This window comes from Desmodus rotundus, chromosome 8, assembly GCF_022682495.2.
Source record: "Desmodus rotundus isolate HL8 chromosome 8, HLdesRot8A.1, whole genome shotgun sequence".
NCBI classification, from domain to species: Eukaryota; Metazoa; Chordata; class Mammalia; order Chiroptera; family Phyllostomidae; genus Desmodus; species Desmodus rotundus.
The window spans coordinates 131,810,142-131,824,721 of record NC_071394.1 but is presented as its reverse complement, the minus strand read 5'-3'; the positions used below and the strand labels follow the sequence as shown (position 1 = coordinate 131,824,721).

The 14,580-nt window shown below is 50.4% G+C and overlaps 1 protein-coding gene across 1 annotated transcript in view; it reads right to left on the bottom strand.

Annotated features, from left to right (window-relative positions):
• Nucleotides 1-14,580, bottom strand: part of DOCK3 (dedicator of cytokinesis 3) — a 267,364-nt gene that overhangs the window by 20,928 nt on the left and 231,856 nt on the right. Inside the window, exons 36-44 of the mRNA XM_053929392.2 lie at nucleotides 14,215-14,275; nucleotides 13,610-13,703; nucleotides 11,372-11,520; nucleotides 7,428-7,514; nucleotides 5,910-6,014; nucleotides 2,281-2,422; nucleotides 1,096-1,262; nucleotides 863-949; nucleotides 246-425 (exon numbers count right to left, since the gene is read on the bottom strand). Of these exons, the coding sequence (XP_053785367.1) occupies nucleotides 246-425; nucleotides 863-949; nucleotides 1,096-1,262; nucleotides 2,281-2,422; nucleotides 5,910-6,014; nucleotides 7,428-7,514; nucleotides 11,372-11,520; nucleotides 13,610-13,703; nucleotides 14,215-14,275 (1,072 nt within the window). The remainder of the gene's footprint in view (nucleotides 1-245; nucleotides 426-862; nucleotides 950-1,095; nucleotides 1,263-2,280; nucleotides 2,423-5,909; nucleotides 6,015-7,427; nucleotides 7,515-11,371; nucleotides 11,521-13,609; nucleotides 13,704-14,214; nucleotides 14,276-14,580) is intronic.

Sequence of the window (14,580 nt, the reverse complement as noted above, 5' to 3'; positions counted from 1 at the left end):
GGAAACACTGGGCTCCAGGGCTCCTCTTGGGGGCCACTTAATATGCTTCCATAATCAGGATTACCTATGTGGCAGACTTCAGAGAACAAAAACGAAGAACCTACCCAGAGATGTACCACAGAAATAGGCAGGGGGGAGCTTAAAGCCTCAGCCCAGGACCATCTCAGTCAGTGGAGGCACAGCTGGGAGAGGGTGAGCTGGGAAGGCTGCCCCAGGAGGCTGGCTGCTGTGTGGGCCCCACTCACCTCTTGGTAGCGCGCGATGCCTCCATTGACTGCCGCATCAATGACTCCATTCAGGCACATGCTGAGCAAGTTGATATTGCCGTGCACCTGCTTGTGCTGGTACTGGCCAATCAGGGCCCGCAGCTCCTGGTTTTTGTTCTCCACAACTTGGATGGCATTCTCCAGGGGGCTCACCTCCACCTGGGGCACACACCACACGGTGTCAACACAGGCACAAGGACAATCCCTCCCTCATCACAGTCCTGTGATGCTGCTTTCCTGCCTGTTTCTGTGGATTTGACTCCCCAGGCCCTTTCTAATTTTCTCTGCTGATCTGTAGGCACTGAGAAGGGAAGCAAGCACCAGTTTTGAGGTCAGAGAGCTCTGGCTTCCTGAACTTCAGAGAACAGTGTCGTCATTTGTGAACTGGGAGACTGAAAGTACCTGCTGCCTCAGGTGATGTGAGGACTAAATGAGAGGAGGCATACAAAGCCCCCGGTACAGGACTGGCTCACGGAAGCCTAGGACAGGCAGGAGGCCAAAGCTTGCTTGCTTTCCTCAGTTCTTAGAGAAGGGTTCCTAAAGCCTGGGTGGAGGGAGCAGCTGTGAAGACCAGCCCCACCTGCTGCAGGCCTCACCAGTTCCCTCCTCTCCACTTCGAACCACCGAGAGATGCCGGGCAAGCTGTGCGTCAGGGTCAGCGTGGTGCGCTCGATCCACAGGCTCTGCAGGGAGGCACAGGCAGGTATAGGCCATGAGGCAATTTTCGCCACACCCCATCTACTCAAGGAGTGACAGTGGCGAGTTCTCAAGAAAGTGAGGCCTGCCCTGTTTGCTATGAGCACTGCCCAGGTTTCCTAGATTTGTTCACCTTGAATTCATTCTCTTTGTCCTTGGGGCCTTTGTGAAAAGGCCTGTCGTACCGGAACTTCCTCACATTATTGACACGGTAGAAGCTTTTGACACGATCCGGGACCCTGTCCATCTGCAGGACATCCACATAATCTGGGATGGGCGTCACTGCGTAGATCTGCAGGTCTGGACAGGAAGTAAAGGGGGAATCCAGACTTGCCAATGAGATGGACTTGAACAGCTGACCCGTGTCATCCCCCAAAGGAGAGAGGAGCACCACAGCTGCTGTCCCTCCTGGCAAGGGCAGCAGCACTCGAGGAGTGGATCAGGCCTGAGCACAGCCAGACCAAGTCTCCCGACCTGCAGCCCTCCCCTAAGCCTGCGGCGCATCTCCAGAGTGCTCAGCCAGGCTGAACTGCCAGCTGCCAGGGCTCTCCAGTGCCCCTTTAACTCAGAAGGGGAATGGGCCAGGGTAATACTGGTACTACCCACCCCACAGCAGGGAGAAAGTTGTTGGGGCCTGCCCACTGTAGGCAAACTGTTACTATAAAACAACCTTTAATGAAATACTCTCTGGGGGTCCTTTGCAGAGAGATAGCACAAGGGAGCCCACCTGCCTCTTCCTCCCACAGTGATGGCAACTGTCACGAAGTCTCCAAAAAAGCCTTGAGGGGGACGAGGGGCCAGTGCTTCCATTCAAACGTCCATGTGCCACCAAGGCCACAGGCACTCCCCATCTCCTCCCCACTCCCTCTGCCCCATCCCAAGAGCCCTGCCTCAGTCCCCCAACAAATACCAGGAGCAGTGACAGATGCACATGGGAGCACGCAGGGCAAGAGCTGGTGGTAACTCTGGCAGCACCCCCACACCCCACCACCACCCTGTACAATGATTGCTCCTGCCTGCCTAGGAAGGCCCTTCACGGGGCAGGGTGGGGATAGGTGGCAGTCAGCCTGAGGGATAAAGGTCCCTCTGAGGCCCTGATGACTAGGCCCCACCATGGCAAAGGGCATGCTAGGGCCTCCCTCCTCTGTGTCACAAGTGCCCTGCTAAGTGAGAGCTTAGTGAGGAGGACATGCTTTGGCTCAGGACTTATGGGTAACCTAGCCAGTATGGCCAACGACCCAGCACAGAGGCAGCTGACTGGGTGGGCCTCCCCCGCAGGGCCCCAGCTCTCCTTCCCGCACCACATGTGAAAAGATACACTGCGCATCGCACTGCAGGATGGCGTCGTCGGGGTGGTTGGGGTGCTGCATGGCGACAGCCTGTGGGAACTCGCTGAGCATCCTCTGCTGGAACGCCTCCAGCCTCTCGTAGTCGTGGCCACGGCACACATATTCCTTGTTCTGTCACAAAGAGGAGAGCACGCTCTATGCCCTGCCTACAGCCCCACCTCCACATGGGGGTCAGCAGTTACTCATCCCACAAACAAGTCCTAGGAGCCCATGAAGGCAGGAGGCACAGTACTCAGTCCCTGTCCTCAGGGAAACATGGTCAAGAAGGGGGAAGGAAAGAAGAAAACTGTACTGGGATGTGGCAGTGGGGAGGAGGCACTGGCTGCAGGAGGCTTGGAGGATGGAGGGCACCCAGGAAGGGATGCAAGGTTAGGGTTGGATTCTGGAAAAAGCCATGCTGGAGAGTCCTGAAAAATCCAGCTGGGTCAGCCTGGTAGAGTGGAACGGGGAGGGCAATATATGTGGGCACAGTAGCAACCAGGGCAACAATAGCCAAGACAGGAAAAGGTGCAGCTGGAAAAAAAGGTGTGTGTGCAGAACTGGTTGGGGGGTGACTAGAGAGGCCTACAAGTATGTGCTTTTCAAGGGTTACTTTTGTCAGCTGGAAGAAACCATCTAAACGTTGCCCAGTGGTTTATGGCAGCAATTCCTTTGCAAATACCTCGGCAGAATAAATTAATATTATTCTAAATACACATTTCTTAGAACCTGTGTTACATCATATTTGGTTTGGTTCGGGCCTCATTTTTTCCCCTTTGTGGACTGAAGGCATGACAAGGCACTCTCAGCTCTGCTGCTCTATCTCAAAGCTGGTCAAGAGGGAGTGCCTGGGTTCTTCTGAAGCTCTCAGGTGACGTCCCTCTGCCCGCCCAGCTGCTTCACCAGACCCACTGTGACAAAGTGGTATCAAGTACCAGCAGCCCCTCCTAGCATGTTTTCGGAGGAAGAGACAGAAAGAGGTTCCGCATGGCCAGAGGAACAGTACATGGAGGATCAAAGGCCAGCCCTTGGAGGACCTCAGCCTTTTGGGAATAGGATTTGTACCCCTCTTTCACTTGTCCTCCCATAGGAGAACTCAGATAAGGCTGGGCATGTCAATACGTCCAGACATGTCTGGGTGGACCACGTGAAAGGGCAATACCAGAACACAAGTGAAAGTCAGAAGAAGCAGGCTGGCCTCTCCAGTGGAACAGACCAGCAGTCAGAGGACAGATATTTCTAAGTCCCTTGCCTGAAAAGCAAAACTGACAACAAAGGTAATTATGAAGAACTGACCTTTTCATATCCACTCACAAATGTACAATCTTCACCAATCTCTGTTCATGGGTCAAATAAAGAGAAACATATTCCCCTAAGAAGGGAGGGCTGGATGTTTTCCTGTCTCTGTGCAGATCATTAAATAATCACATTTGTGAAGCAGATGGTCCACAGAAACCAAGCTGACAGAGCTAAAGTAATCAATGGCCTGTGTGTTCAGAGAAGATTCAGCAGAAGGAAGGCACGTATCATTGACCTTGAAGCACACTGTTCCAAGTATGCTCAGGCGAAAGCCCCAGCACCCCCACACAAGACAGATCTGGCTGCCCCTGCTCTGCACTTTGTCCTTGCCATCTGCGAGGCAAACAGCGACCCCCTCGGAAGAGCTGAGAGGAGGGAAGGCAGCACGTGGCTAGGCCAGGCAGATGTGTGCGCACTCCCAGGAAACACACTCCCAGGGACTGCTCTTTTATGTGGACACAGGTGACATTTCTGACACCCCTTGTTATTCTTCCCCCAATACTGGCACCCTTGAAACCCCATGTGAACATTCAGACTGTCACCGTGAGCATCACCTGATGGCTCAGGTGCAGCTTCTATGCCAGGTCCCACTTGTCAAAACCCTCTGTGTGCCCTGAGACACTGATGTGCCCTGTCACACGAGCATGAGGGGTGAGAGACAGGTCGAACAATGACGGAGACCTCCTGTTTGGCAGGGACAGAAATGGGGGACAACGGGTGTTGATTTTGTATCATATATCCAAAATAATTGTGTTTTGGAGGAAAATCTGGTTTGTGATATACAAAATATGGAACAAGGAGAATAAAATGAAAATAAAGCATAATTTGCAAAGATGAAATGAGAAAGCAATAGGTTACAGGGCCAGTAGTTTGTCAAAGAACTTTCTAGAGTTGCTTTGGTTTCTCATGCCTGTAGAATTCCTCTCCCTCTTCTTCTGACCCCCACCCTCCATCGCTGTAGAATGGTCTGTGTGCATGGGGCAACAAATATGCTGCTTCTGAAACGCAGGGCTGATGGCCCCCAGAACGTGAAGGAGGCGCAGCTCTCCTGAGGAAGCCCTCCACTCACTCACATTCTGCTATGACAGTCGCTGCTGTGAAATGGGGTCAGAGCCTGCCCGGGGATCCAATTATGCAGCATGTGCTGGCCGTCCCTGTCGGTATCACCCATTCCAACAGAACACACTTTTCCATTTTGCCTAGGGTGACTGCTGCCCGGGATATGTGCAATCTGACCTGCCTTACCTCTGAGATGCACTTTGTCTGAGCACTGTTGCTAGCAGACTGGCTTTTTTAAAGGCACATTAAGCCCAGTTGAACTTTGATGTGATGCCAAGCTTATTACTGCTCATTGACTAAAGTGTTCTCCAATAAGACAGGATCCCAAGTACATCAAAGGGATTCTATGAACTTTCTCATCTGCTAGCTGAGACTTGTGGACACTGAACTCTAGTAAGATACTGGAACTGGGGACAATAGGAGCTAGTCTCAGATCTCAACTGCACCCCCAGGGCCCTTATCAGCACAGGTTCACTGATGTCACCTGAGAATGACAAATCCCTGTGGGCTACAGCCCACAGCCCAGGCTGACTCCCCCCGGAGCCTCTGGATTGTGCTGAATACATAAGAAAATCACAACTGTTCAACTGGTGTCAGGACTTCTGTGCTCAGTCATTCCCTCCACTGTTCATATCCCAGCCCACCTTCCAGGCAATGGTGGAGAGAAATGTCTGTCTTCATCCTGGGCAGAGAAATGGATGCCTAGAAAAGGCTTTGCACAGCCAAAGCCCTTCCACAGCCCCAGGATCAAAGGGGACCGTCCTCCAGGTTAACTCAAATCAAGAGTTCTTGATCCCAGCTGCAAAGCCTACAGTGCAACCAGGGGGAAGAACCATCATCTTCAATGATGAACCCTAAAAGGTCAGCCTATTGCTGAGGTGAGGGTTAGACTGGTGTCCTGTCTGGCCGAGAAAGTTCAATGGAGGATTCTAGGCACTGGAAGCTGAAGTGGGAAGGTTTCTAAACATACTTATGTGACAATCTCAGACCCTGGTCATTTCCTGCAAGAACTTGGCTGATTTGGCAAGAAAATCACCCTCACGTTTCAGGTAGCTACAAAATAGCACAGCAGAGTAAAACAGGGCCTAAAGTAGGCAGCCAGTCCAGACATGTAAAGCCAAATGCCTTTTGTTGGCTGGTCAGTCTTTCCAAAAGTATTATTCAGTAGAACAGGAAAAAAGGGTGTGGGGGAAGGATGGGTTATAAATGAATGATGTGTAAAACGTGATCTAAGTTGTTGTGACTACCTGAATGGACTCACCCGAAGGAAGAAAGGAAACTTCCTGCCATAGAAGCCGACCCGAAAGAACTCAGGCTCCAAGCGCTGCTGCTCCATGATGTTGTCATAGTAGCTGGCTTCCATTTTCTGTGAAGGAGAAAGGCAGTTGCCTTTAGCTTGGCTTGGCTGCTAGTACTCCAAAGCAAGTCCTCCCAGGCCCAAGGAGACACTATCTTTTGTAAAGAGAACACAGCAACTCACTCTACATGAGAAGTGAGCCCTTAGCCATGATCAGCCTCTCCCCAGGGAGCGGCAGGGTGGAAGAGGAAGCCCCATCCTCTTTCATCAGTACCTGATGGTGGGGTGGGGAGAGGCTGTCCCAGCAGCCCTAAGAGGCTCCCCTGTGTGTCTTTCCCAGTGGGTGGGCCCGGCTTCACTGAGACCCAGGGTTCCTGCACTTTGAGAGGCAAATGTTTAACATGTGTATTTAACACCCCTACCCTGCCCTGGGTATTTCTGGTTTTGACTGGTACTATACCAACTGACCCCAGGCTAATGTTGCTTATAGGTGGCTAAGAGCAATTCTCAGCACCATTTTCCATCAGTCCAACTGTGTTGCTTTTATTCATCTATCATGTGATGAAACAGGCTAACAGAGTGAGGAAGGCTCCTTTGCCAGCATCACTGGTACTGGTTCCAATTTAGGAAATTTTAAACTTTAAAAGTTGGACTATACTATCCATGATGCCTGGCATTTCCAAGGTTGGTAAGTTTTTTAGTCTTGGTTGACCTCGCTTTACATTCAGAAAAATGCAATGGACTCTGACTGGGAAGACAGCTGTAATGTATTCAATCAATGCAGCCTGCCAGGAAGGAGAGGACTTTAAAGACCAGTCAAGAAGCTACTGCTCGAGAACCACGTCTATTGTATACGCCCAAATCCCAACTGGGACCAGGGACACGCAGAGCTAGCCACACTGCCAAAGGGTGCAGGAGGGAGAGCTGAGACTGCTGACCTCTCTTTGCCAGTGAACTCAGCAGCTATTTTAATTCAGAACCCAGCACTAGCAACTGGGACAAATTTGGTGGTCACCTTCAAAGTCCATAGGGCATTTCACTTAATTTCTAAATATTTTGCTTCAAAGAAGGGAGTAAGAATGAGGTTCTTGAAAGTGACCACAAGCACAGCAAGGAAAGAGCTTACAAAGTTTTCAGGTGAAGCAACCCAGAACAAAATCATTTCAGGAACAGCTTCTTCATGAAGTCGAGCTGCCACCTGCTCCTTGGATCCCCCATCCTACCCAGTATATGCTACTTCTCTCATCCCTGCGTACCAGTGGCCCTTGGGGGCTGATGAAACAATCATTTATCAAGGGTTTTGGTTCCCCAGCCAAACTGCAAGGCTCTCGAAGGTAAAAACCTTGGTCTCTGCTCCTCCTTAATGTCTGTAGCACCAAACCAAAGGGCTGGACCTGCTGTGAATGCCCACTCAGAAACTGACACCAGGAGAGCCCTGAAACCTCCAGTGAGGGTTGGGGTGGGGGAAGAGGCAGAGCTCACCCGAATCCAGCTGAGGCTCTGATAATCGTAGAGGCTCTCATACTGACACGCCAGCTCCCTGCACAGTGGGATTCCAAACTCCCAGCTCTGCATTAGAAACAGGAACAAGGCTTCAGAACCTTAGACATCCTTGGAAGGGCCCAAGCCCACATCAAACACACCAGAGGGCACAACCAAAGGCCTCCTGCAATTCATACATCGCAAAGAACATAAGCTCAAAGCCAGTTTGCAGAGCACAACACAAAGCACTTTGGCTTCTAGCTCAGGGCACAGCTTTCAGGTTTCTACCTAAAGGCCTCCACCTGCAAAAGGCCTTTCCCCGACTACCTTGTCAAGGACAGGCACTCCACATCTACTCATTACTCAGAAGTTATCTTATTTAAAAACAGTATTTACATTTTTGCTGTATTAGTCTCAGTTAGATGGTAAACTGCATGAGGGCAGGGACCCTGCTTACTTACTTTATCCTCAGAACCTAGAACAGTAGTAAGGCATGAGCAGGTACTCAATAAAGATTTATTTAATGAGTTAATAAAGGAAACAACAACTTTTAAATTAAGATTATTTAAGATCAGCAACCTGATAATTTCCTTTACAGAAATATTAAAAGTAGGCTTTAAATCTTAAAGTAGGCTTCAGATAACCCTTGCCTAGACAGGTCCCAGGCTGTTTCTGCAGTATAGCTCCTGTTATGGTGACAGGCCCATTGAACAGGTGCCTGAGGAGGGCTGCTGTGGCCTTTGGTAAGGGGTAGTATTGTCCACTTCTTCTTTTTAATATAATGCTTTCTCTGTTGGTTAGATTGGGAATCATTGGTTTCCCTGATATTTCTGGTAACTTCTTCTCAACACCTAAATACTAATTAAATTTTTTATATCATAGGAAATTTTAAACATGGAAAAAGAGAATAGAAGAATGAACCCCTAGGTACTCACCACTTGGCTTCAATAACGAACAACTTGTGGCCAGTCTTGTATCATTCATGCCCCACCCACTGACTGATTCCTCCCTATAGTTTCTGAAGCAAATCTTGTATAATTTCACCCATTAATATTTCAGTATGAATGTTTAAACAATAAAGACTATTTTTTTTGGAAAAATACTGTTTGAAACAGCATCAGGGAGAAGGATAACAGTATTTCATTTGGGTCTGTTTCTCAGAAAGAGCATATAATTTCTATCTTTTGAAGTGATTAATGCCATATGGATTGAAACTGCAGGACCAATTAAAAGGATGGAAAAACGAATTTTCAACAGACCCTGACTCCCCACCCCAATACAATGACTGCCTCAGGGAGCTAGAAAGCTCCCACTCCCACACCCCTCAGCTTTCAGGGGGCACACATGTGCCTCCTCCCTGGCTCCAAGTGCTGCTCGGGCAGGTTTCAGCCTAGGGCCCACAACAGGGCCTGCCTGGCAGGCAGTGGGCTACGCAGCTGAGCTGTGTGCAGAATTCTGGCCGGCCGACGAGAGTGCCCAGTGGGAAACTGCTCATTTAGGGGACAAGGGCCCCACGTGGGGCTAAAGGAGCTCTTCCTGCTGATGGCAGGGCCCAGTAAAGCAGGTCTTCTTCCCTCGTGAGATCAGTATCTGCCTTGCTGGCATCTCTGCCCTAATTTGAAACCCTGCTGCTCCAAGCCCTCCCCCACCCCCAATTATCTTAAGAGTAAGCCAGGACCAAGATTTTTAAGATGATCTGCCAGCTCTGAGAGCTTGTGCTGGAAAACCATTGGGTCTGGAGGCTCTGAGAGCTGCCTCTGCACACAGGTGGGGAACATGCTGCATCAATGTCTCCATCTTTTCTCCTGGTTTCCTCCCTCCTGACAAGAGGCAAAGCAACTCTAAAACTCCTTACCAGTGTCTGAAATTCAATCACGTCTACCAGCTCTAGCAAATGTGTGCTTTTCCGCATCCTTGTTACCACGCTGCCCACCGCCCCCCACCCGCTGGCCTGTCCCCCAGGACAGCAGAAAAGTTTCACTGACTTAGGAATCACTGCAGTCAAACTGGAAAAGGCGGCAAATCCTGGGGCCCCAGGATATTGTTAGTTTGCCTGTAACAGCCAGGTTTTGCTTTTCTGGAACTATTTTAAAAAACCCAAAGAACCCTGAATACTTTCCAAAAACTGGTTAGCCCTAACCACTGGGCCCACCATGTCCTGAGGCACAGAAACAGGGAAGTTGGACCATCTGTATGAGCCCAAAAGAATGAACCTGATAAATACCCCTTTGAAGATGAGCTCATGCAAGGGCTCCCTGTGGAGTCTGTACTTAGCAGAGAACCTGTGCCCCAGCAATTCACAGCACAGGCAGGAGGGTGAGAAGTAGAGATTCCTGAGAAGGTGGCCTGTGGAGCCTCTGGTCCTTCTGCCCTTCCTGCTCAGCCAGTCCTCAGGCAGTTTCTGCATTTCATTCCCTTGTCCATACTAAGCTTTAAATCTGCTTTTCTAAACACTACTTAGTGTGGGGTGGGGAGGGGACCCTTCATGCTCACATGTCCCACTGGTAGGCTCAGTCAGATTAGGATAACTCTGCACTGCCCACTCTCTGCCCAGGGAAAGAAGAGAGAACTAATATACTGAAAGCACTCGTGCCCACTCACACCATGCTTATGTCATTTCCTCCAAGCTGGGAGGGCTTGCCCAGCCAGTGGGTAAGTGGCAGCTTTAGGTGGGCTATGTGCCAGGAACACAGGCCTAAAAGTATGCTGGCGTGGAGCCCTATGTCCAGCCCTGGGCCAGCAAGGAGGAGGCTTGGGGCCCAGACAGTGCATTGGTCAGGGGGTGTAACTGAAACTGAGCATGACCACCTTTCTGGGCTGGGTTACATGAAAGCTCCTAAGGTTTTGGAAAGGTTCTTGCTCACCAGTGCATCCCTTGCAGGGGTGAGTGTTTCTGACAAATACAGTAGTCTCCTATGTTACATAAAAACTGATATATGAGGAAAAGGTTTAATCAAGGGTGTCCAACCTGCGGCCCATGGGCCACATGCAGACCAGGATGGCTATGAATGCGGCCCAATGCAAAACTGTAAACTTACTTAACACATTATGAGGTTTTGTGTGTGTGTGATTACGTGTCACAGTGTATTTAATGTGTGGCCCAAGACAATTCTTCCAGTGTGGAGCAGAGATGCCAGAAGGTTAGATACCCTTGGCTTAAATCTCTCCTTTTTTATAATGAAAAATTCACTTGAAAAAACCAATTTCCATTTAAGTTAGGGGTCAGCTACCATAGTTCCCTGAATGATCCTATTTTAGCCTTCAAAACAAGCTCAAAACTGAGTAATGAAAGAACACCTTCAATAAGTTACATGCCCAGCCTTTCCAGTGCATGGGCCACAGGCAAAGGTGGTGGGCAAGGGCGGTGGGGGTGGGGGGCGGGGGCAGCACAGAGAGCCCACCAGGAGCTCTGCCAGAGGTGGGAGCATGACAGCCGGGAATCCCCAAGGAAGTCTGAGCCAATGCCGAGGATGCCTGCCAGCCCCACAGCATTGGGCCTGGCGGAGGGTAACCCAAGAGAGAGAGAGAGAGAAGCCTAGGCTATGCTGTGAGGAAGAGAAATCCAAGACAAGAGCAGGCACCAGTGAGAGGCAGCACAGGGCTCCTTAGGCTAGGGTTAACATCCATTCATTTTCGCAGCTCATTTTCCATGGCAGATTAGGAAGCCACATCTAGTAAACAGAAGTGGGCCCAGGAGCCCTGCTGTGGGAGCATTAGCATTTATAGATGTGTGAAGCTGGTATGTGGAGTTGTCTCTTACACCCCCAATCTGGAACTGGCTTCCAAGTTACACAATCAGCCCTTTCTCCCCCGCCCCTGCCCCCAGAGAAAATCATGCTGCCTCCAAATCTGATGCACACACCTGGGCACCCACCCACTCACCACCCCACACAGCACTGTCACAGCAGAAGCTGAGGGCTGGAAGACTCGCCTAACGATCCTACCTTGCCTTTGTTGAAGTAGTGGATGATCTTGCGGCACAGACCCTCTCTCCGCTGCCACTCTGTCTGAGGTGGATAGTGGAGGAATTCCCGCAGAGGCCGCTCCTCCCACCTCAGCAGCTCACAGTAGAGGAGCAGAGTGAATGCTGCCTCTGCAGGGACAGGTGATGTGGAGGTTTGCGACTGGGCAGCATGCCAGGGCAAGGCACGTGTAGCCCAGGTGAGGTGAGACAGAAGAGCTGCCCAGCCAGTCAATAACCCTTGACAACAGCACAAAGGAGCCACATATCCTGGTAGACACCTTCCTCCCACAGCCTGGTCACTTGTCTTGGGCTCCAGACAACGTACGGCCCAGCTACCCAAGAATCCCTGCACATGCTGCCTTACTGTGGCAGACACGGACATATCAGAGAGAGCTCCTGGGTTCTTCTTTGCTCAGTTGACTAGAACTTCCTTTCCAGGCTTATCAGAACTGGCTCTTAGGAGTGAGCACTGACCAAGGCTTCTCTCTGCTCCCCCTAAGCCAGCCTTAAGGCCTTAACCTTCACTTTCTAATCCAGTATAGCCCTGGGAATGACCCTCTCTCCTCATCTTTACTGTTTCTAAAAGGACCAGAGAGAGGAAGTGTGAATGGTGCTAACTGTGTGGTGGACCTGGAGCCAGAAGCCCCATTCCTGGAAGAACCTAAAGTTGATGGAAGACGCCCAGCAACACCTTACCCTATAAGTGGAATGGTTAGAGAGGGTTATGTAACACAGCAGCTAAACTCCATGGCTCCCTGAATTCCAAGGAATGAGTCATACTGAATTCCAGCTGCTGCTCAGGGTCCTCACTACATTGTCTACACTTTCCTGTTCTATTTGCTCATTTTTAGTGGTTCATCTCCTCCGGGAAAGTTAATTAGTTCCAACATCTGTGTGGACTTCAAGGCCCTACTCAGGTTTGTTCCCCAGGACTATGAAGCACCTCATTTCTAATTGTTTTGTGACCCACTTCCAGTTTTAGCCCAGCCCACTGGCTTGCAGAGACTCCCTGTCACTCTTCAGCCTTGTCTCTCTGCCTGTCCTCTGGCCCCTCCTGCCCAGGGGTGCACATGCCTCCTCTGGATCTGGGAAGCCCTTTCTCAGGGGGACAAGCCTCTGAGGCACTCAAGGCCTGCCTTTGGAGCTTAGGAAACAATATATTCTTTTCAGATATTACTCCTGAGGCCACCAGAGCCAGCCTCCACCCCTTCTCTGTCCAAATCTGTGACCCAGCCTCTCAGTCACGGCCCTGTCCTCCAGTTTAGTCCATGACGCTACTGAGGCACGGAATTTATCAGTCCATCACCCCACTGCCTTCTTTGGGAGTTCCTGGAAGCATGAGTAGAAGTGGACGTAGAGCATGCCAGAGTCAGCCCAGCCATCATTCAATTCTTATCAAAAAGACTCTGTTGTCAGAAAAAGTGGCATCTGTGCCAAACACTCTGACATCTAGAGATAAAGGAAAAAAATTCTGTTTCAATAAATCCATCTAATTCTAGTAATGTTTGTGGATAGTAGCTTGAATCTCCTGATCTAGCACACATATTTAAGTCCTGTGGCCCAAGGGCTAAGATGGAGTGGCTGGTCACCATAGTGAGAAGGTGAATATTTGGGGGAAACTATGGCACAAGGCAATCAGGCTAGACTCCTGACTCCTGTGTGATAGATACACTGAAATGCTTTTAAATGTATTGTTAGAAGAGGCCATAGTAATGAATTGAATTGTAGAAGGCCCCATCAGAGAGCCCTTTTCAAACTCTCCTTTGGGAGTGCAATGTGGGCTGCTGTGTTCTTGGAGGGGAAGAGCCTAGACTGCAAGGCTGGTCTGCCGATGGGTTTGAGTTCCCGAGGTCCAAGTGCGGACTTAGAGTGGCACTGTGCATGAGGAGTGACAGTGAGCTCAGGGTGCTCTAAGCCTGGCACACCACAACTTGGAAGTCTCCTAGGAGGCCTCAGAGAGGGTAAAGTGGAGGCAGGAAGAATGGAACAGCAGCTTCAGGTAGCAGAGGACAAGGCACAAGGCATAAGTGGAAATTCGCCTGCTTTTTCCAGCACATGTAACGAAGCAGTTGAGGGAGAGGAGAGAGGTGAGGGGCAGCAAGGCCTCAATACTGTGCTAAGATCTGGTAGAAACCAGTCCAGAGCCTTTCTCTGCCAGCTGTGCATATCCATCGAGTCTATCCTCTCTGGGAGGCATGGCTCTCCCTCTCCCACTCACCCGTGTAGTTCTCAGCCTGCAAATGCATGTCACAAAGCTTATGGATGTAGCGAATATACATCTCTTCTTTGTTAATCTCTGACTTGTAAAAGTTCTGTAAGAGAGAAGGAAATACACATAAAGATGGGAGAGGCTGCCACCTGTGGAGGCCATACCTGAGATCCAGGCAGCTGGCCACAGCCCTCGTGTGCTGGCAAGCTGTGGAGGCAGCCCACAGCAGAAAGGGAAAGGACCCAGCAGAAGGCACATCTGCTTAGGGTGAAGCCACTGATAGATCTGCAGGAGCCCTGTGTACTGAGGAAGAGGAAGAGTGCCAGTGTAGCCTGGGGATCGGGGCAAGCTAGGAGTTAGGGTATGTCACCGACGGTGGAACCTTGCCAACAGGTCAGGCTAGAGCTCTGTCCAAAGAGAAGTTCATTTCATTTCATTCCCAAGTGGAAATGGACTGAAGAGCGGCAGATCTCCAAGATGCCAGTAACAGAGCCAATGTCCTGATTCAAACTCATAGGCTTACAGCTGTGTACTATAGAAAGGCCAAGCCAATTGCAGGGCAGGACAGAACTGACTCTACTAGGCAACAGGAGGAAGGGCCCATGTCCTCTCACCATCAGGTTAACTGTGCAGCCGATCTTCTTATTCTCCGTTTCCTCTCCTTTCATGCAATCCCTGGAAGGGAGAGTGCAGATGAGAAGCAGTCCTATGACATGAAGTGGTGCCTCTGGACAACACACAGCTGCAGTTGTCACTGAGGCATTAGTGTGACCCAATGCTAGACTGGGCTGTTCTCCAACCAGAGCAGCTTCCCCCGATGCTTCCCCCTGGATGAGCAGGGAAGACTCTTCTAAAAGAGGCTTCTGAAGCATCTATCTGGCTGTGCCTAGACCAGTGGCTGGGCAACCCTCAGTGTGACAGGAGGGGCATGGGAAAGGAAGGCTCCATGACCTCCAGCTGCCTCTTCCAGGGAGAGGTTC